Below are 22,620 nucleotides of genomic sequence, written 5' to 3' on the forward strand. Positions count from 1 at the left end.
GTCATTCCACTTCTACCAACAAGTGATAGTGTCCTCTGGGAACTCTACAGCACAACATGGCTTTTAAGCCTTCCAAAATACCAGGATTTTATTGTGAAACTGGGTGTGTTGTAACCAAGCACAAGGGAACACGAGATCAGACTCCCTTCTACTTGGGCTGAACCATCCCGAGCAGCCACGTTCTATAGACCGGAATGCTGGGAGGAATTGCAGGCACTTATAAATGAGGGTTGGGTTTGAAATGTGGCTCTTCTGGGAGCAGAATAGACTACCCTTTCTGCAAGCTCTTGAGGCCAGGTAGGAACTTCGGATGGTTAAGGTTGTGTGGGAGACGGGATTACTCTTGGGCGGAGGCTGGTCTCTTCTGTGAGATAATCTCCATAATCCATCCTTGTATAACATTGTCAACCTTGGGTGCAGTTACCTTGTTCTTTTAATAGAAATCAGCATGGGCACATACATCCTACAAGGTCGTAAAGTTCATTTTCAGGTCTACTTTGTGAATTTTGACTCTTTTCCTGCTGCTTGTGTATTAATTCTTTATTGTGGGTGTTTTGTGGATTGCTACCTGATGGCTGCTTCCAAGCACTTAATATTTGACATGAATGTGAAATGACAAAATAAATTGCATAATATAACCTCACCAATTAGGAAAATAAAACCAGCATCGTGTCCGAAATAAATTAAATGGAGAGGTGAAAACAATAAAGCACATAATAGATGAAATCAAAAAATCATTAAAACTCTTAAAAATAAAATCAATTTAGTTTACATGATCACAATTGTGATAGTGTTGATGATTTTCACTGGCAGCAATAAACCGTGTATTGCAGTGTTGATAGCCATTATGCTAGCATTTGACTATAAAATGCAGCCTACATTTTCATTTGCATTTCTATTTTGGAATGGTTGCAATATTAGCAGAAAAATGTGAACAGTTGTTCATGTCTCAGGACTTATTTAGTGAAGTAGATTGCTATAAGAAAGACAGTTCTGAGGCAAACATAGGCAGAATTTGGTTTACTGAAATACCTTCAAATTTGTGAATCTTAGGCATATTGAACAGACGCTATTCTTGCCCCAGAATCCAGATTATAACATCATGTACTATTAATAACTCTGCTAACATCAAGACCTGAATCTCCAAACGTGGCTGAACTGGAAGTTTGATTTTTTTTTATATTAATGGAAAGATGGGAGAGTTGTGTATTGGTATCATCAGGTCAAAGATGTTCTTTTACCTCAAGCGGTTTTGGATTTAGTAACTAAACATAAGTATCATATTCAAACAAATGTATTGTAAAAGAATGAGTGCTTATATTTTCTCTTTAGGTGAATACGACATTAGGTTCTAACATGGTATTATGATATCTTATCAACAGGATCTCTATCGAACCAATTGCACACAGGTTCTGATGGGCACCTTTGAGCAACGAAACAAATGTTTTCATATGTGTGTGTTGCGCTAATACACAACAGCAAGTGTGTTATTGGCACCCACATCATATGGAAGCAGGACATTTTGCCTCAGGTTGTACTACATAGCTCTCAGCTAACAGAACACCTCCATGACAATTATTGTAGAAATCAGTCTGTTTTCAAAGGTGGCTGACTGTATAGCATTAAGAGGTTTGCCTTCTGAAATGAACATACCACTTTTTAAGGGATGCACCAGCCACATGTAGTTCCCTACCTTGTTGTGAATAATAGATGTACAGAGTGAACCTTTACATTCTGGAAATTAATCTTTCAATGGACAGCTTGATGTGTCTTAAGCATGATATCCACAGTCAGATGATCAATCATAAAGAGTACTTGAGGTGTTTTTTGCATGGATTGGTTACATTATTTGCTAAGGGTGACTTATTATGCAATAATATAAACCATCTATCGTTTCATATCTTGCCATTCTTCTGTCTTCAAGATTATCACCCTCCATGTCTTGTGGCGATGATTCTGGAGGGTCAACTACTTGAAGATAGAGGTATGATGTCATATCTTCAGTAAATTGCCAGTCAAGTGGATAATTTGAAAAAGACCCAAGAGAATTCCAAGAAATATCTGAGTGTTAAGAGAAAACATGTAAAAGATTACCAAATTTGGGATAGTTTGCGTTGTACTAAAAGCATGCACATCCTTGGGTCTTGTCAGAGATTTTAACCTGGTTTGTGGTATTACATTATATATTTCAAAAGTGATTAGAAATATAGGCAATTTTCGAAACTATTGATGGGTATGTTCGACCCATCTACTTTAAAACCAGCTAGAGATAACAGTAGCCCTCTGTTGCTCCCACAAAATCCATTTATTTTTTAAGACATTCTCCATTTTGAGACCCTGGAAACATTGGTTTTATGATTTTCCCACTGTAGGCTATATCATTTAAATGACTAGCAGGTGCCCCCCCCCATGTCCCTGTCAAAAGAGCTTGCACGGTGACATAACCAGGTACTAATGTTGGAGTTCATGCCAGGGGTGCAGGCATCTACCGGACACACAGGAGTCGTCCTTGTCCTGTAAGGAACTCATGGTGGCAACAGTAAAGACAGACACAAGTGATCGCAGTTCAAGGGTGTTTATTAAACTGTATAAATGGGTGAGAAAAACACCTAATCTAAACCTAAATCTAACATGGGAGCAAGCTACAACCATCAAATAATAGTAAGGCAGTTCTAGTGGCGTCTTGTCAAATAAAAAGGGCATATACTAAAAATAAAAATGATTGCCAATCCTTACCGATAAGTTACAAAATAGGGTGAGATAATGTTCACCAGAAAAGAAAGAGGTGTTCACAAATGATAAGTCACGATGGTTTCGATGGGGTCCCCCTTCCCCACGTTTTCCAGCACAGGACAAGGTAGGGCTTAAGCACAGCACATTCCTGGCCTTCGCCAGCACAAGCTTGCAGGTAGTTTCCAAAATATCAGGGTCTTCTGTGGCCAAATCTCTTTCATACAAAGTCTCTTGCCTCAGAGGAGCTGATGTGCCATAACCAACAGAAACAAAAGTTCCTTTCAGTAATCTTCACATCAGGTTATTTCCCTTCACCCTTGGATCCCCTCAACCGCGCTCTGATCCTTCTTACAACATGGGCCTCCCTCAGTCGGGTTCACCACTGCCCTTCATTCAAAATATCAGCAACTTGTACCATTCAAGAGTCTCAATGTTTTTTTAAACGACCATTCACTATGGACATCCCTCAGCCGAGTTCACATTTATTGTCACAATGTTCACGGGTGTGTCACTGTACACCCCAATTTGCAGGCATCCCTCAGACAGATTCACATTTACCAAATACACAGTTCACTTTGCTTCATCACAATGTGGGATTCATTTCCTTTAGCTTTCCTCTTGGCATCGCTACGTCGGGTTCATGTAGCCTTTCTAACAAAGTTCACAGTTTTATTATCTCATCAGAAAGCGGATTTCCCTTACCCAGGCTTTCTTCCGGCATCCCTCCGCCGGGTTCACACTTGCCACAGTTCATAAGAATATCACTCTAGACCCCCTAGGTTCACTTCTTACTTAAGTCTGGGTCTCGGCCCCCAGCCAGGCTTTCCTTAAAGCCCCCAGCCAGGCTTCACACAGTTCTTTTAACACAATGTTCTCAGGGGTGTAACTGGTCACCTTAATTCGTAGACATCCCTCAGTCGGGTTCAAATGTGCCTCCAGTAACGCAATTCACTTTGTTTCCTCAGCGTGTCAAAGACTTTCGATTGTACAAGGGGTTTTGCTCAACCCTTATTGGACCACTTTGACTGCTGGTCCTTCCCTGGGTTTTCTTACAGTTCAGGTCCCCCTCTTCTAGGCTCAGACCATCTCGCTTTCAGGGTCTCCCTCTGCCGGGTACGGACCCTTCTTCAGTTTTCCCAAAAAAACTGTTTTGGCCTTCCAGTCCCAGAATGCATTGCTTTGTATTTAAAATCTTGAACTGTTGGGTAGGGGCATATCTGAGACAGGGGGATAGTCCTGCAGTTGTAATACACGAGATGGTAATTGCAATTCCTTTATCCTGGTTCTCCCACGCCTCCTTTCTGAGTTGGTACTTGTTGGAATTAGGGGAGGGGGTTGTCAGGACAGGATTTAGAATAGCCTATAAAGGCGGGAGAAGTGTAAAAAGGGGGGAAATACCCTGTCTCACCATTGGATGTCTCACCCCCATGCCCGAGGCCCATTTTCCCAGGTGATCCTCCGCACTTGTGCACCCCCAGGGTCTGGATCCAAGGGTGATGGCTGTGCCCTGGCCACCTGAGAAAGAGATCCCCGGGGTTCAGACAGTGAGACACCTTCAGGATTTCTCAAAGTCAACACCAAATGTATTGTCAAGACTTATGTTGAATCACCCCCATGCTACACTGCATCGCTAGAAGCACATTTTCATTCATGAAACGTGTGAATAGGAGAGCAAGTGTGTTTTCTACGCTGAAATGAAATAATACCCAGTATAGTATGAGCTGTTATCAGCATTGACTAGTTTCTCTGCATTTTATGGTGTTTTTCACCTAGGTGTTCAAAGAAGTATATTTGGATTCTCAAAGCAAACACAACGATTATATGAACATACATATTGAATTTGAATTGCAAGCCGTGGGCCCCACCAAGCATTTTAGCCATAAAACATTTTTTTCTTTGAGGATCCAGACAGAATTCTCTCATATAGTCTAAATGTCCAGCCTACTGGAGAAGGTAATGTTTGTTTATGCAGTAATATTAAAAATAAGGAGTTGCTATGCAAATACAAATAGAACTTAGATTGCAGCCAGTACTAATTATGTCTTTACAAAATGCTTGGGAAAACAGATATGCTCATGGGTAAAGCAACAAGACACAACTTGATGAGGGTCTCAACTAAGGTTTGAATGGTTTGAGGAAAAACAAAGGTTGACTACTCATAAATAGTGACATGTAAGTCATTTTTGTTCAGTGTTTGTCTTCTTGCATGGCTGTACGAAATGGTCCCTACAGGCTTGGGAGATATGCAGCGGCATAACAAATGATGCTTTGCTAAATATTTTGTGTAATGCAAAATTTGTGATCAATTATACTTGTGGCGACTCTGTTTTTATATCAAATCAAATTAATGTATTGAATCCATACACACAGTAAACATATATTGGTTTAAGTGCAGCACACAGTATAATGTGGGTCAACTAGGAGAAACCGGATAGGGTATTCACTCCCCTCAAGTCTTGGCAGAAGAAGCGACCTCAAGGTGGTCTATTGGTGCTTTTTTGTTCAGGGAGTAGGCTTGGGAGGTTCAATCTGTAAGACCCTTTCGTTGTATGCAGTGGCCTGCTAGACCTGTCTATGGTTTTCAATTTTGATCGTATGTGCGGTCAACAGCATCATCACTGGGTGCTTTGCTGTGTACTGAGGGAATAGCTTGAGAGTCATGGTGAGTTGACCAAGAGTGTTAAGCACTTGCACCAATATGCTCTCCAGATCACGTAACAATCGCCACTCCTCCCCATACCCAGAGAGTAAAGTATGTTAAAACATGTGAGTCTAGAGATGCATTCATTGCCGGAGGCCTGTTATAGTACTTCAGTAACGTGTTCTCCCTGTGGACCCAGCATTCATGTTCCTCTTCTATAGTATTGTTCCTCTTCTATGGTATGTCATTTGGAATCCATCAGAGGTACGACTGTCATAACATTTCATAGTTAATGAACAATTAGTGGCAGCCTTTTAATCTTATCTATACAGTACCTGGCAGGATTTATTTTTATTAAAATGCCCAGCTATTATGTCATCTGCCTGTGAGATAATATGTATAATTAAGACATGTGGCGGATGATGAGGACGACGCAGACACTGTGATGCCATTTCAGCTGGTTTTATTAAACAATAATCAAAAGGCCTGTCTTTCCCTTTTGCTATGGGGTAACTAAAGTGCTTGTCAGTAGGGTACCAAAAAAGACAGTCAGCTGTCCAAAAACGAATACTAACTGACCCCATTATTCTAACCAAAAACAAGGTGAGGAGAATGTCTCCCTTCTCCTGTTTCTCTTTCTTTGAGTTCTCCTTTGCTTCAAGGATATTGCTAGTAGGCTATTTTTAAATAGTCTTTTGTCACCTTCTGCACAAGTTCTTCCAACTCTTTCATAAGGTCTTATGGTTTTCCTTCTTCCCTCAGGATTGACTACCAGGAATACCTTGCAACTCTTTGTCATATCTTTTGTCCTGGGCTTATCTGCCTCTTTATTTAATGTCTTTACCAGACACTTTCTTACTCTCCTGCGGTGATTTGTACCTGGTATTTTCCCTTCTTCCCAGAATCCTTGTGCCTCAGTATCAATAGTCTCTCTTTCTAGAACTTTTCCTGCGGCAGTACGACTTACACGTACCTTAAACTTCCCTAACTTGTTTGCAAAATGCGAACTCACCTTTGATGTAAAGCAAAAATACACCGGGGCTTCTCTCCAAAGAAATTGTGGCTGCATGTTGGGAGCATTCCAGATTCTGTAAAGATGACGCATCGTGATATTGCTGCCTAAAAGTGGCCGCAGTGTCTCTGCATGAGGAGAACTCCAAATTCTGTCAGGTCAGAAATTGCTTCCTGGGTGGCAAATGGGGGTCGGGGGAGGGGTAAAACAAGCTCATTCCAATTCACGGGAGATTTTTCCAAGGCTAACAATTCACGGGAGAGACCTTTCCCATGCTAAATGCAAAAAAACAGCCTTGCAATTGGGCGTGTGGTCCCAGAAGCAGAACTCCTGGAGGTGAGCAGAGGCCTGAGAGTGGAGGAAAGCAGGCAGAGAGAATAAGTAGTCAGCTCAAGGTACTGAATGAAACAATGAGGAGACCAGAGTGCCCTTTGCTGCCCTTACAGATATGTATGTATCTGGTGCACATTTCTGAAAGACAGTTGGCAAAATAAAATTGTTAAACTTGAATACCAAAAGTAAAAATAAATTTGATTTAAAAAAAAAAAAAAAAAAGTAGTAGCAACCATTACAAACCATATAGAACAAGGGGAGGAACAGGGCATATGTCTTTGTTGTATAATTAAAAGGAAACTTTTTTTTTTAAATTAATGAGCAGAAGGGACCGTGGTTTAGACAAACGCGGAGGAGGTTCAGCCAGGAAAAAGTGGTGCAATACTTCTGTACCCCCCCTGGTAGTTTGTTACAAAAAATGTCTGAATATAGGGTGGGAAAAATTATTTAGAGCAGGGCTCTGCAGACTTGGGCTCTCAAGACTACATTAACAACTTCCATATGCCCTAACCGTCATGATCAATGGTGAGCGGTCATGTGAGTTCTAGTCCAAAACATTTGGAGAGCCGCAGGCTGCAGACTCCTGACTTATAGGATAGGAACTCTGACGTCTCGAGGGCATTAGACGGAAACGGGCTTCAGTTATGGCATTAATTTATGAAATGCAGGGGGCGTGGCTTGATGGCTACGTGAGAGGACGTTCCTTGGAGGAGCTCCCGATGATCCGATCCTGATCCTGGGAAGAAGTGACGTTTTTTGGCGGACTTTCGAGCCCACGGTGCATCTAAAGCATATGAAAGTGGGGGGCACACGGCGCGTGCCCTCCCCAATGGCGAGACTGCATATTCACGGAACTAGACCCCAAAGAAGGTGGCGGTCGTGCAAAGGAAGGGGAGCACCCAAGATGGCCGCCTGTGGACAAAGGGCCATAAAAAGTCCGACGATCTGAGGAAGACAAGGTTGGTCGGAACGTGGACGAGCCCAACGAGATAGACGGGTCGCATGCGCCTCGGGCTGAAAGCAAGAACGTAAGGGCGAGCCCCCACTGCAGAGGCCATGGATCGTGGCGGGCTAGCAGAGTGAACCCGGGTTCAGCGAAACCTCGCTGTGAAGGGGCTGGCGAGCGAACCACGCGAGGATACAGCTGGGCGCGTGGGCCCAACCGACGCAACAGGATGTCCTCCAAGGTGGTGCGACCCCGGATCAAACAGCCCACGATGGAGACCTATGCTAGGTCGGCCTCGGGCGCGGAAGGGGGCAAGAGCAAAGAAACCCCCGCGGCGGCGACGGACCCACCGGGTACTATCCAGGAGGTGCTGGCAGCAATTGCCGACCTGAAGGTGGCCTGGGAGACGAAGCTGGGCCTGGCCATGAAAGAGTTGCAAGAGGGCCTAAACCTCAAGATAGGAGCGGTCCGAGAAAAAGTGAACCTGTTGCGCCAGGATGTGCGAACGATCGCGGAGCGCACTGGGGACCTGGAGAAGGAGTTGGCCCCGACCGTGGAGGCGTGCAATACACACGCCAAGGAACTTCATGCCCTCGTGCAACGAGTGGGCAATTTGGAGGACAGAGCAGAGCAGGCGGAGGGGCGCGCCAGGCGCAATAACATTCGCATAGTGGGGGTAACGGAGGGAATGGAAGGATCGAACCCCACGGATTTCGTTGAAACCATGCTTTTGCAGGAGATTACAGGCGGAGAGCAGACCCAGGGGTTCACGGTCGAAAGGGCGCACAGGGCCCTGACCAGGAGACCGGCCCCAGGAGCCCCCCCGCAGCCGTTGATTGCAAAGATCTTGAACTATCATGACCGCGAGAAGATTCTCAAATTTTTCCGGAAAGGGGGCACGATAGCAAGGGGGTCAGCGAATATAACAGCGTATCCGGATTACACGCTGCTTGTACAACGGAGTCGAATGAACTTTGGAACGCTGAAGAGGAGGCTCAGAGAAGCAGGCCACCACTACATGTTGCTTTACCCCACCAGGTTAAAGGTGTTTCATAAGAACAGATCCCTCTTCTTTGAGACGCCGAGCAAAGCGATGGAATGGTTGGATATGCAAGGTCGACCTCAGGAATCTGATGCCCAGACAGAAGCGGATGGAGATAAGTAGCACGTTGCAGAGGCACCCGTGAGGCCATAGCTATGACATTGGGAGTGGAAGTTTGATATTGTGCTTGTGTGGGGGGAAGTCACGGCATCTGCCGGCGGGTCCCGTTGAATTCACTTCTCCTAAATAGATGACTGGGAGCTCCTGGGGAGCAACCTCTGCACCCGATAGTAGTATACTTAGTTAGGTCACTGTTAGATTGGTGACACCCCGCGGGGTCCTTGTTCTTGGTCACGAGACGGGTCCAGACGTGGGTAGGCCTGAGATCCAGGGATGGAGCTGGGCTATTGTTGGGGGTTGGTGTGGAGGGGGGGGTTGTGTGCAGTGGTGTGAGGTTGGGGAAGGGGGAGGGGGGCACGGTTCGTCAACAGAAGGGAAAGAGCCAGGAAACAACCCTACATGGGGAACATTATGGGGAGGGATGGGATGGAGATAGACAGACCAGATGGCATCGGGTAATCTCAGAATTGTGACCTGGAATGTATGGGGCCTCAACAGCTACCTTAAACGTAACAAAGTGATGTTGTATTTAAAGAGGATGCGCGTAGACATAGCCCTGCTGCAAGAGACCCACCTCACTAGGGAAAGGCTGGAGGTGGTCGGGAGGAAATGGAAGGGCACTGTTGTGGGGGCGGCGTACTCGGCGTATGCCAGAGGGGTTGTCACCTGGTGGCGCCCCACATGCCGTTTCGAGTGCTTGATTCTACGGTGGACCCGGAGGGTAGAATGGTGGTGGTAACGGGTCTCTTGGAAAACAGAGAAGTACACATCATAAATTTGTAAGCCCCCAATAATGATACAGCGGCTTATTTTAGGACCCACTAGGGTAAACTTGGCCCCCTGGCGGGGGGTACGGTAGTGTGGGGGGGGACTTTAACTGTACCGTTAACCCCAGAATGGATAGGACCAAGACAGGGCAGGAAAAAGGGCACCGGCGGCTATAGCGCTGAGTACCTTACTGAAAGACCTAGGCCTAGAGGATGCGTGGAGAAGGCTGCATCCCACGGATAGACAGTACTCCCACTACACAGCGCCACATGATTTGTACACAAGGTTAGACTACATGTTTGTAACAGCCGGGATAGTGAGAGAAATAGAAGGAGCGGAATACAAAGCCCGAGTGGTGTTGGACCACTCGCCCTTGGTGGTAGACTGGAGACACCAGCCCCCACGACCGCAGATCCCTACATGGAGACTTAGGACCGAGGCTCTGCAGGATGAGGGGTTTCGGGAGGGCCTGAGGGATGCCATTGAAGAATATTTTGATACAAATACGGGAAGCGTAAACTCTGTGGGCACATTGTTGGAAGCGTTTAAGGTGGTGGTGCGTGGGGTAGCTATTTCCCAAGTTAAGGGGCTACAGGTGGGGGTCGAAAGGGAGCTCTGGGAGGCTGAAAGGGAGCTAGAGGAGCTCACGCGTTGCGTAAGCACCGCTCATAACAGAACTATAGTAGAGGAGCTACAGTTGTCCTGCAGCGCACTCTGGGATAGACTGTGCAGACTCAGCTACAGGAAATATACGGAGAGGATACACGCAGGGGGCGACAAGCCGGGCAGACTGCTGGCTTGGCTGTATCAGAGTGAGACCCCCCGCTCGGTGATTAGTGAGATTCAGGGCGAAGGAGGTAGCATATGCAACACCAAGAAAGAGGTAAATGAGGAATTCTCCAGCATGGGGTCTGGCATGGATTCACATGCTCATGAATATTCCCCGTCGTCAGGCTGGGAATCCTCGGTAAAGAAAAAACCAGTATCAGTTTTGTTTCTGATCTGTCTTTCGTAGTAGTAACCAATCACTGGTCTCTGCGTCATACTGACCACAGCCAATGACTGCCCTCTACCTAAGCACCACCTCTGGCAGCCACCTTCAGATTTTTACTGCACGTTCATGTGTTGGGATCCTCGTGCTATTGCTCTCGAGCGTTAGTGCTATTTTTTCACGTTTTTTCTCAAAAAACTTCGTTTTTTTTCGGTCAAAAGAGCCTCAAGCTCCACCGACTCTCCATCCGATCAACGGGGACCCGTGTTGGATTCGTCTACGCCCCTCAAGGGTGAAGATTCGTCGAGCTACGCTTTTGGAGGACTCCAGAAGTTTCTCAGGCCCGGTCATGGCCCAGGAGAAGGGAAGCTCGACGCCCGGAAAGCTGTTCAGGGTCTGCCCTGGATGCCAGCTGCAAAACGTCTTCAAGGAGGACGAACATTCTTTTTGTCTTTACTGCCTACATGAGGACAAGACGCACGTGGAGAAGGACTGTGCGTTTTGCGGCAACATGTCGGAGCGGACCATGAAGGACCGCCATCAACGTCTCGCCAACTGGCTGGAAGGGAAGAGCCCGTCCGGCGAGAAGAAGAGGAAGAAATCCGAGCGGTCTTCTAAGACCTTTGAGGACGCCCCGGCGACGGGGGTCCAACATAAGGCCAAGCACCGCGAGTCCGCTGGCACCGGGAGCGCCGAACGGTCGGGCTCTACGGGCGCCAGGCTGGGCGCACCCTCCCCGGCACCATCAACCGCGAGCCAATGCTCCGGGTCGGGTAAGAGGAAGGCCGAGCACCCGGCGAGGCTCATAGAGAGGCCCCGGTCGAGCTCGAAGGCGGAGGGGGAGCGAGGCACTGTCCCCCCCCTCAAGGATGAGGCGGTGAGCGCACCTAAGGTGGTGAAGGCCTTAATCCATCCGGCCAAGCCCTCTATCGAGTCTGTCGCGGCGGCCCTGGCTCAGCCTGTGGAGGCTACGCCAGTGGTGGCGACCTCGGGGCTCAAAGTCTCCCTGCCACCTCGGAGGGAGTCCTCTTTTGTGCCCATCGATAGGACCCCCGTGAAATCCCCCGTGGGGAAGAAAAAGGGGGGGCAGGGCGTCGTCGTAGATTCGGCCTCAACCTCAGAGGAGGAGCTGGTCGAAGTCTTAAGCCACGGCCTCGGCGTGGAAGAAGACCGGCCCGTCGGGATGGATCCCGACGCAGGTGACGACGACATCGTCGAGGGTACCGACGGGGCCCCTGATCGCCCGTCGGATTCCCCTCTGCCAGCGCCGCGAGACAGCTCGGCGGCCATTTTGTTGGCTATACAGTCCTTATGCTCAGAGATAAGGACGAGACTACCGTTGCCGACGGAACCTCTCCCGTCGGGAGACCCGGAACCGGGACCTTCTGGGGTTCCCCCTACCAAGAAAAGAAGGATCCACCCTCCTCCTCCTTTTCAGCCGTCGCGCCCCTTCCAGCCCTCCTCCCCGTCCACCCGAGGGGATGATACGGGGACTGACACGGCAGCGACGGGTACGGACGACGAGGTATACGACGAGGATGTACCGTCGTCGCCTCCCACCAGGGCTTCGCAGCCCGACGATTGTGGGAGTGGATCGTTCCACTCCATGATCGCCAGGGCATCCGAGCTTTTCCAACTCTGCCCTGAGGAGAAGAAGAAGGAAGGTTTCCTTTATCAGCGGCGCGAGGCCAAGAGGAAGACGGTCCTCGCAGTGCCTCTATTGGACGACATTTGGGATGAGGGCCTCACCCTCCTCAAGAACCCTTCCACGACGCCAGCTAGAAGAGACCGGTACGAGAAAAAGTACCGGGTCCCGGACACGGCCCCCTTGTGCCTCCGGGCGCAGCCTACCCCGGACTCCGTCGTCTCCGTGGCGGCCAGGAAAAAAGCGGGGGGGGTGCGGCCTCCACATCGACTTCCCCACCGGACGGCGAGGGAAAGAAATTGGACGCTGTGGGACGCAGAGTCATCTCGTCTGCAGCAACGACGATTAAAGCTGCCAACGCCTTGGCTATCGTGGCCCGATACGACAGGGAGCTCTGGTACAAACTGGCTCCCCTGCTGGACTTCTTGCCGGACGACAAGAGGGCAGAGGCCCTGGAGATCCTGCAGGAAGGTGAGGTGGCTTCGGACCACGCCATTACCGTTGCGACGGACATCGCCGACACTGGGTTCCGCCAGTTGGGCAACGGCGTTTGCCTTAGGCGGCGTGGATGGCTCAAGGCTACGGACTTCCGTCAAGACGTTCAGACCAGAGTCCTGGACATGCCCTTCGATGGGAACAACCTGTTTGGGAAAACAGTGGACGATTCCCTTCAGGCCATTAAAGCGGACACCGAGACGGCCCGGGCCCTTGGAGTTCTGCAACAACGACAGACGCCCTTTCGGAGCAGCGGAGGCAAGGGCGCCTCCAAAGGTTCCGGCGGCGGTTTCTCCTCCTACCGTCAAGCGGCCCGCTCGTCGTCTCAGGAGGCCTACAGAGGACGAGGCAAGTCTGGCGGACCCCGCCGTCGTCGCCAAGGACAAGGCGGCAAAGCCTCGTCGAAGCAAGATTGAACCGGCCGTGGGGTCGGGCCCCCACCGAAGCACCCCGGTGGGAGGCCGGCTGGCAAGCTTCGTCAGCGTGTGGGAGTCCATCTCCACCGACCGTTGGGTGCTGGACGCCTTGGCCCGGGGCCACGAGCTCGAGTTTCAAAGAAAGTGTCCGCGCGTCCCCCCCCCGTGGCCAGGAAAGAACTTCACGTACCTCAACTTCTCCTGGAGGTAAAGGCGATGCTCAGGAAGGGTGCCATCGAACTCGTCCCAAAGAGGCTTCGGGGCTCCGGAGTTTACTCGAGATACTTCCTCGTGAAGAAGAAGACGGGGGGATGGCGCCCCATCCTGGACCTGCGACGTCTGAACAAGTTCATCAAGGTGCAAAAGTTCTGGATGGTCACCCTCCAGCACGTCCTGGGTCAGCTGGAGGAAGGAGACTTCCTGTCGTCGTTGGATTTGGAGGATGCCTACTTCCATATTCCCATCCTGAAGGGGCACCGAAAATTCCTCAGGTTTGTGGTCCAAGGGCGTCATTACCAGTTCAAAGCCCTCCCCTTCGGACTACGGTCGGCACCCAGGGTGTTCACCAAGTGCCTCGCACCGGTGGCGGCGCAGCTGCGCCGCGAAGGGATCCACGTCTACCCCTACCTGGACGACTGGCTCATCCGAGCCAAGACAAGGGAGCTCGCCGTGGTTCACACGGCAAGGACCGTCCAACTTCTCACGGACCTCGGATTCTCCGTGAACTACGCCAAATCCCACCTGGTACCCGCGCAAGACGCTCTGTTTCTGGGAGCGAGGCTCAACACAGTGTCCCTTCTGGCCTCCCCGTCGGAGGAGAGGACCAGGACCATCCTGGGCAAGGTGCAGCGGATGTTGGTGGCCGACGCGGCCAAGGTGAGGTCCATCAAGTCCCTCCTCGGAATGATGTCTTCCTGCATCTACCTCATTCCCATGTGCAGGCTCCGGATGCGCCCGTTGCAGGAGTTCCTGGACGCGCGCTGGATCCAAACGACGGGCAGCTTCGAGGAAAGGATCACACTCGACGAGAGTTTCCGACGAGCGATCCGGTGGTGGGGCACCCGCGCGCATCTGACGGCGGGCATGGACTTCCAGACCCCAGCCCACCAGGAGACAGTGACCACGGATGCCTCCCTGGAAGGGTGGGGAGCGCACACCGAAAATCTGCACGCAAGAGGCCTTTGGCTCCCGACGGAGAAATCCTTACATATCAACGTCCTGGAGCTCCGTGCAGTGTTTTGGGCCCTCAGGTCCTTCCTTCCGTCCCTCAAGGGCAAGGTGGTGAGGATCTTCACCGACAACACCACCACCATGTTTTACATCAGGAAACAGGGCGGAACCAGGTCCCCAGCACTGTCCAAGGAGGCGCAGGACCTGTGGCATTGGGCAGTCGCCCAAGGGATGTTTCTGGTGCCATTTCATCTGGCAGGGATAAAAAACACCATCGCCGACTCACTCAGCAGGGAGCTGCGCTCGTGCCACGAGTGGGAACTACGGCAGGATCTAGTGGATCGCCTCTTCCGACGGTGGGGCACACCCCAGATCGACCTGTTCGCGACGGCGACGAACTCCAAGTGCCGGAGGTTCGCCAGCAGGTTTCCCCAGGCGAGTAGCATGGGCGATGCTTTCTCGTTCCCCTGGGAGGGCCTGTTCCTCTACGCGTTCCCTCCTTTGCCACTGCTAATCCGGCTCGTCAACCAGCTCAAGAGGTCACGGTGCAGGATGATCCTCGTCGCACCTGCGTGGCCGAGGCAGATATGGTTCCCAGACCTTCTGGACTTGTCAGCGTCCCCGCCAATCAAGCTGCCGGTGGACGCGGATCTGCTCTCCAGGGAAGGAGGCGCCATCCTCCACCACGACCCGAAATCGCTGAACTTGCAGGCCTGGCTCCTGCAGCGCTAGAGTTTGGAGGATACGACATACCGGCCGACTGCAGAGATGTTCTTGCAAAGGCCAGGGCGTCCTCGACTCTTAAATGCTACGGACACAAATGGAAGAGGTTTTCTGTCTGGTGCCACGCACAGAAGATTAACCCTCTACGGATTACGGCTCCCCAAGTACTGCCGTACCTGCTGACGCTGGCCAAAGCTGGACTGGCACACGCGTCCATCAAGATTCATCTTGCTGCGATCTCCCGATACACCAGAACCACGGGCCGGTCGTCCCTGTGGTCTCATCGTCTGGTGAAAGAGTTCATGAAGGGACTGTTCAGATCTTTCCCGCCGGTGAAGGCGCCGGCCCCGGCGTGGAAGCTCAACGTGGTGCTGACCAAGCTCATGGGACCTCCGTTCGAGCCTCTGCTCTCGGCCCCGTTGAAGTTTCTGTCGTGGAAAACAGCGTTTCTTGTGGCCATCACCTCCGCACGACGGGTGGGAGAGATCCAGGCCCTTTCCTGCAAGGCCCCGTACTTGACTTTTCACGACACGAGGGTAGTGCTCAGGACGCACCCCTCCTTCATGCCCAAGGTACCGTCGGACTTCCATCTCAACGAACCCTTGGTGTTGCCTGTGTTCTTCCCGTCGCCTTCGTCGCCGGCTGAGAGGACTTTGCACTCGCTGGATGTGGCTAGAGCGCTGAAGTTCTACGTGGACCGCACAAAGTGTTTTCGGAAGACGTCACAACTCTTTGTGAACTTTGGACCTGTCAATCAGGGGAAGGCTCTCTCGAAGGCTTCCATTTCCAGATGGCTCTACGGCTGTATCATGTACTGTCATCGGTTGGCAAACCGACCGCTGCCTGGCCATCCGAGAGCCCATTCCACCAGAGCGATCGCAGCTACCACGGCGTTCCTTTCTGGTGTGCCCCTGCTGGACATATGCAGGGCTGCTACGTGGAGGTCGACGCACACCTTCACGAAATTCTACTGCGTCGATCGGGATTCCAGGGGGGAGTCCAGGGTCGGCCAAGCAGTGCTGCGCAACCTGCTCGCCTGAGGTGAGCCTGGTGAGGAGGTAAGATGCTTAATGTTGAGTTTGATGTAATGCTTAATGTTGAGCCTTTGCCACCTCCCGTGGTTGTGCATGTGTGTACTGCTATGTATTCTTTATTCATGAGCATGTGAATCCATGCCAGACCCCATGCTGGAGAAGGAACAAGTTACTTACCTGTAACTGTTGTTCTCCAGCATGGGTCTGGCATGGATTCACATGCGAACCCTCCCGCCTACCCCTCTGCGGCTCTTCACTTGGTCATACTGCCACTTCACGTGCTCCCAAATCTGAAGATGGCTGCCAGAGGCGGTGCTTAGGTAGAGGGCAGTCATTGGCTGTGGTCAGTATGACGCAGAGACCAGTGATTGGTTACTACTACGAAAGACAGATCAGAAACGAAACTGATACTGGTTTTTTCTTTACTGAGGATTCCCAGCCTGACGACGGGGAATATTCATGAGCATGTGAATCCATGCCAGACCCATGCTGGAGAACAACAGTTACAGGTAAGTAACTTGTTCCTTCCTTAAGTTTTACAGACACTTGTATGAGGACACGGGGAAGGATATGGGTCAAGACATACTGGACACATTGGGGGACATTGAGCTGCCCACCTTAGTTGATCTAGAACTTTCTGAGTTGGACGCACCCGTCACCTCGGATGAGCTGGAGGTAGTGATTCGGAACTTGCCCACTTGCAAAGCGCCGGGTTCGAATGGGCTGCCCAGCGAGTTCTACAAAACATACCAGCAAGAGTTGCTCCAGCCACTGCTTGCCACTTTCATCGAGGCGTATGAGAAGGGAGAACTCCCGTTGTCCCTCCGTGAGGCTGTAATCATCCCACTCCTGAAACCAGGCAAGCCGGCTGTGGAGCGTGGGTCTTACAGACCGTTGTCCATGCTCAACCAGGACAGCAAAATACTCACGGCGGTGCTGGCTAATAGACTGAAGAGGGTGATTAAGAAACTGATACACCCAGATCAGACGGGATATATTCCGGGTAGGAACATCACCAATAACCACAGGAGGCTACACCATGTCATAGACCAAACTGAGGAAGACACGGGCGAGCTGGCTATAGTGTCGTTAGACGCGGTCAAGGCCTTCGACTCGGTATGATGGCCCTGGCTGAAAGCGGTCCTGAAGGGGTACGGAGTGGGACCTGGATACCTCAGATGGGTCCAGTTGTTTTACAGCACCCCGATGGCGAGGGTCAAGACAGGGTCCACGGTCTCAGATTCTTGGCAACTGGGCAGGGGGACCAGACAGGGATGTCCCTGGTCACCTATGCTATATATACTGGCATTGGAGCCGCTGGCAATATGCCTGCGACAACAATATGGGGAGGTGGGCATAAACACGGCCAGTTGAGAGCATCTGATATCATTATATGCAGATGATATGCTCCTTTATTTGCGCTACCCAGAAGAAAACCTACAGTACGTCCTAGAGGTGATAGAACGGTACGCCATCCTCTCGGGAATATCGGTGAACCCAGGAAAGTACACCCTGTTCCCTTTGGGTAGATATAGGAATGTCCCGGTGCAGAGGCTGCCTGTTCTGCCAATACCATGGCAGCCCGTAACATTTAGGAATAAACATTTACCACAAGATCGAGACAGAACACAAGCACAACACGGAAAAGGCGATAGAGGGGATTAAGAACAGTCTGGTATTTTGGTCCAGATTGCCCCTGGCCATGATGGGGAGGGCGGCCTTGCTCAAGATGGTGGTCCTGCCTAGACTCTTGCACTTCTTTATAAACGTCCCGTTTCTGATACCCAGGAGCCTATTCGCGAAACTTCACAGCGTGTGTAGGGGTTTTGTGTGGGGTAGCTCTAGGAATAGGGTGGCTCTGTGGAAGCTCCAGAACCCGTGTGACAGGGGGGGGATAGGCCTGCCTAACATCGAACTCTATTACCTGGCGGTGCAGCTGCAGTACGTGGCCAGGTGGCTCTCTACTGAAGACTCGGCGGAAGCCAGGCTCCTGCGCGAAGATACAGCCCCATACTTTCTGATGGAAGTGGTGTGGTTGGGCAGAGATAAACTGGTGGGCAAGGGGCGGCTACTGAGGTTGGGCTGGGAGATCTGGCACAGGACATGGAAGATTGGGGGGGACTCGGAACCATACTCCCAGCAGGCCCCTTTGGCGACGCTGTGCGGGAGCGACTCTCAACTACTTGAATCGGTCCGCAGATACTGGGAACAGGTAGGCCTAGCCACCCTCGGGGACATATGGCAGGAAGGGGAGGCGGTGGACTTTCAGCGGCTGCAGGAAGAGACGGGAGTACATGGTGGCCAATATATAACCTACACTAGGCTGGTGAAAAAGACTAGAGAAAGATGGCCTGAGACAGTGCTCGCGGAGGACCCAGAACCTCCCTGGAAACCATGTATGATGTATCGGAGGGCGGGCACGAAATATCGAGGATACGTGAGCTCCTGCGAGTAAGGGCAGGGAAGGAGTTGCTCCAATTGAGACAAGATTGGGAGGAGGAGGTAGGAGGACCCATGACGGATGGGCAGTGGGAACGGGCCCAGAGGTACCATAAAAAGGTGTCCCGTAACGCGAGATTCCAACAGCTTCAATTGTATGTTACCCACAGGGCTTATTTAACCCCCGGGAAGATTGCAAAGTTCGGGGGATCAGCTATGCAGCAATGCCCCATGTGTGGGGAGGTGAACGCGGGACTGCTACACATATTTTGGGCTTGCCCGGAGGTGCATAGATTTTGGGACCAGGTCAAGACGAAACTGGCTGGCGGGGGGGTGGTGCTGGATGTGGAATCGGCCTGGTCATGCATGCTTGGACTTTTCCCTAGACCCCGGCATTTGAAACACATAAGCAAGATGGAAGACCTGGCCTATGTCTTGGCCAAACGTAGGATTGCCATGGACTGGAAGGCTGCCCACAGACCTAGGGTGGAGTTATGGTGGACATACCTCTTGAGGTGGGCGGAAGCTGAATCCGTAGTCTGGTTTGAAGCGGTCACCGGGGGGGGCGAAGAAGAAGTAGGGCCCTTGCTGGCGGCAATTGGTGGCCTCGTTGGCAAACCCTCACCAGGGTGACAACGTAACAGAGGACCCGATTGATGGCTGTCTAGGTAGTGTGCTACCCAATGATGTTCCCGTAAACAACATGTGAGAACCGGCTCTAGTTTAAAAGGGGAGGGGGGAGTTTGAAAATGTGGTGGAATATGATGCTTTCTATGTTTTGAAACAGTTGTAGTGTGTTTGTTTGACCTTAAAAAATAAAATTAAAATATTTCACAAAAAAAAAACTTATGAAATGCACTTTCATTTTCGAGATTTAATGTCTAAACTCCAACTCAAGACCTGTAACCTACATATCTCTGTATGTTAATGCGTGTAGTTGACTAGTAGGGAATCAGCTGGTGGTGGACCATCCTTTAAAATACCTTTTGGAATGCTGATTCAAAGGGTATGCTTTATAATGCTCTTTGCATTCAAGTCTATTTATAAACCAGTCGTAAGCCTGCAGTTACAACATTAGAGTGTGTGAAAGATTTACAATACAACATATTGTCTGAAAGATTTGTTTTAAAATATAATTGCTGTAAACATTCAGTACTTGTTCAGCCTGTCATGAAAAACAGGATAGCTAATGATTTTTCAGCCCCACTTTCTTTCTGTTTTGCAGAATGATATCACTCCCTTACATGTTGCTTCGAAAAGAGGGAATGCCAACATGGTGAAACTTCTGTTGGATCGAGGGGCCAAAATCGATGCCAGAACCAAGGTGAGTTTGTTGTTTAATAACCATTTAAGATGTACCCGCTCAGTGTGACTTTTTCCCCACTTGACATTGATTTGGTAGATGTACCAGGCTTTTGCAGTCCAGGTGTCTATATGGGGGACACAGCAAACTGCCGCGTATGCCCTTGTCCCCACTTTCTATGGGACTAGACCCCCACCAGCATTTTCATAGATGTTGCACTGAGCAGGAATTAAGATGTGTGCTGTCAGTGATGATCGCCCCATTCAATGCTTACCAGGAGCTCCATTTCTGTTGCTATTCAGAGCATCATGTTTTCGAGGCCCCCTAGGAAAAAGCAATCTTCACAGGGAGGAAGAGCACCTGCGTTGCAACCTTATGGTCTCCGGTTTGTTGTGAGCTTTCCTGTTCCACTTGAATGGGTTACTTAGCATTTGAAATGCATCATAGGGTATTACATAATCACACAGCAAACTGCATTAATTACCCCTGAAATTAAGTGTCCTTCCTGCCTCCTTCTCCCTTTAATCGTTTCTTTAACCAACCAATTGATTTGGGTGTCAGCAATAATTTGTTAAGCTTGACCCCTTATGCGAGCTTTTCAGAGCCTTTGCCGTCACTCATGCTGTTTTTTTAATCCGTGCATAATGCACCGCAGGCATCAGGGTGCGCAGGAAAAGGCAGAAGAGAAAGAAGAAGGAAGAGGGTCTGTATCACAAGAGTCCTGATTAGTCGAATAAGATCGTTTTCGATCGCTTCCTAAAACACAAAAGGTTTGGTTCTGCACATAGATCTTTGGACAGAGCTACTTGTACCTGGAAAGATCTCCCATATCCTCTAGTGCGGTTGCTCCTGGGAGCGGCCATCCATATGCCTTTGCTTGATCTAGTAGCTCTGTCGGGAATATGAACGTTCATGCAGACTTTTAGGTAGGCTGGGGCTTGTCCATAGTCACATTTGTGAACAATAGTGAGAACTTTAAAATGAATCCTAGCTTTGTGAACAATAGTGAGAACTTTAAAATGAATCCTAACTTCTACTGCGAGCCGATGTAGGTTTTTTCTCTGCACCGACACAGGCTCATGTCTATGCACAATTTAAAAGAGGAGTACAGCATCATTTTGTAACACCTGCAAATGTCCTAAGCCTCCCTTACTAGCACCAATATCCAGTGCACTACAATAGTCTATCCTTGGCATAGTCAAGGCTCTCACCAAAGTGGTACAATTTGCTTCAGAGATGTAGGGTTTAATTAATCACAGTAGTCTGAGGTGGTATTGAGTTTTGTTAACTACATTCTGTATATGAGCGTCTGAACTCAGTGATGCTTCAAAGACAACCCCCAAAGTCTTCACTTGGGCGACGATGAGGATAGAATTTTTGTCGATGGTAAATCCAGGGTAAAGGTCCCCAAGTTTCCCTCAGGCTTAAGGGGAGCCAAAAAGAAGCAACTCAGTCTTAGCTGGATTCAGGTACATTCCATTGTTTGCCATCCAATTCTGAATCGAATGATAAATTGGAGACACCTTCTCTGCGTCTTTCTCGTACACTCCACACAGCTCAATCACCAACTGTGTCTCGTCAGCGTAATTCATCTACAGTAGTCCATTCATATGCAAGTAATAGACCCTTTTTGTAATTTTCCTGATTGGGATATGAAGGTTAAAATGGCATTGGCTGAACATTGTATTATTTGGTCTCACATAGCGTGACTTCTGCCATTTTCATGGCCTATGCAATAGATAGGGTGAATTGGAGTTGGTTGGGATGTGAAGTTAGTAGGTGTAGAGGGAGGCGAGCATGGTCGTCATTGTTACAGTGTTGAGGTGGGCAGATCAGCAGGAAGTTATCACTTTGTGTGGATCAGTTGGTAGCTATTTTTGGAGGCCAGTTCAGCGAGTCCTGCCTACGGCGTTCATTGGGGTGGGTATGTTTCAAATCAAGTGTTAGTTTTGTGTGGTGACCCGTTCAGGTTCATTTATGCATGTCGTGTGCTTTAGGACTGTGGTCAAGGGTGGGTGGCATTGTGTTTCGGTGTTATGGTATTGAGTGATGGGGTGTCGGTTAGGCTGGGAGACTGGAAAATTAATTCGTAGTTGGTATTCGCTTTCGGTGTGGCGAGCCATAGATCCGCCCAAGGTGCATTGCAGCTCTCTGGCCCACCAATGCATAATAAATGGCACTGACTAAAACAAATGCAAAATATGTGACATGTTTATAATTTACAAATGGGAAATAATGTAACTAGAAGATTTTCATAACAAATTAGCAGAATATAGTAGACTCTCCCTTACTGTTACTTGTCAGAATGGCAATGCTGCAGTTGTGATGTGATGTGTGGTTGGGTAGATCATTGGATAGTATATAGTTTGCCTCCTGTTGCATTGTGTGGTTCCCCATGTATGGCTGAGTGGCAGTTAGGGTGGCATAACTGTGATTTGCAGGTGGGCTGTTGGAATGAAAGCCAGAGCCAGTTGGTTTCAAACTGTGGGTCTTTGGATCACATGATGGAATAGTGTGCCCTGGCATGGCATAATGCAGGCTATGAAGGCACAGCAAGATGTAACAATGCCTAGAAAGGCTTGTAAAAGAATAACAATGCAATAAAAGCATAAGGTTTGAAACGGCACAAATTGACCTCATCCCGCTACTGCTAGACCCCCCACCCCTTGCTGTAAACAGCTCCCATTTAAACTTTCTCATGCTAGTGTCAAGCTCTCATTCACTCTCCCTGTCTCTCAAGTAGATACATAGTATTTAACAAGGGGCAGGAGATGTCAGATATGGGGTGGACGGCTGTAAATAGGCCCTC

General features: G+C 49.7%; 1 protein-coding gene across 7 annotated transcripts in view; it reads left to right on the plus strand.

The window, feature by feature from the left end:
* ANK3 (ankyrin 3) overlaps positions 1–22,620 on the plus strand; it is a 2,768,233-nt gene that overhangs the window by 1,831,112 nt on the left and 914,501 nt on the right. For all 7 annotated transcript variants that reach the window (XM_069611214.1, XM_069611216.1, XM_069611217.1 and 4 more), the window contains one exon: positions 19,734–19,832. In XM_069611214.1, the coding sequence (XP_069467315.1) occupies positions 19,734–19,832 (99 nt within the window). The remainder of the gene's footprint in view (positions 1–19,733; positions 19,833–22,620) is intronic.

This window comes from Ambystoma mexicanum, chromosome 8 (genome assembly GCF_040938575.1).
Source record: "Ambystoma mexicanum isolate Mex_15411 chromosome 8, UKY_AmexF1_1, whole genome shotgun sequence".
Classification (NCBI taxonomy): Eukaryota; Metazoa; Chordata; class Amphibia; order Caudata; family Ambystomatidae; genus Ambystoma; species Ambystoma mexicanum.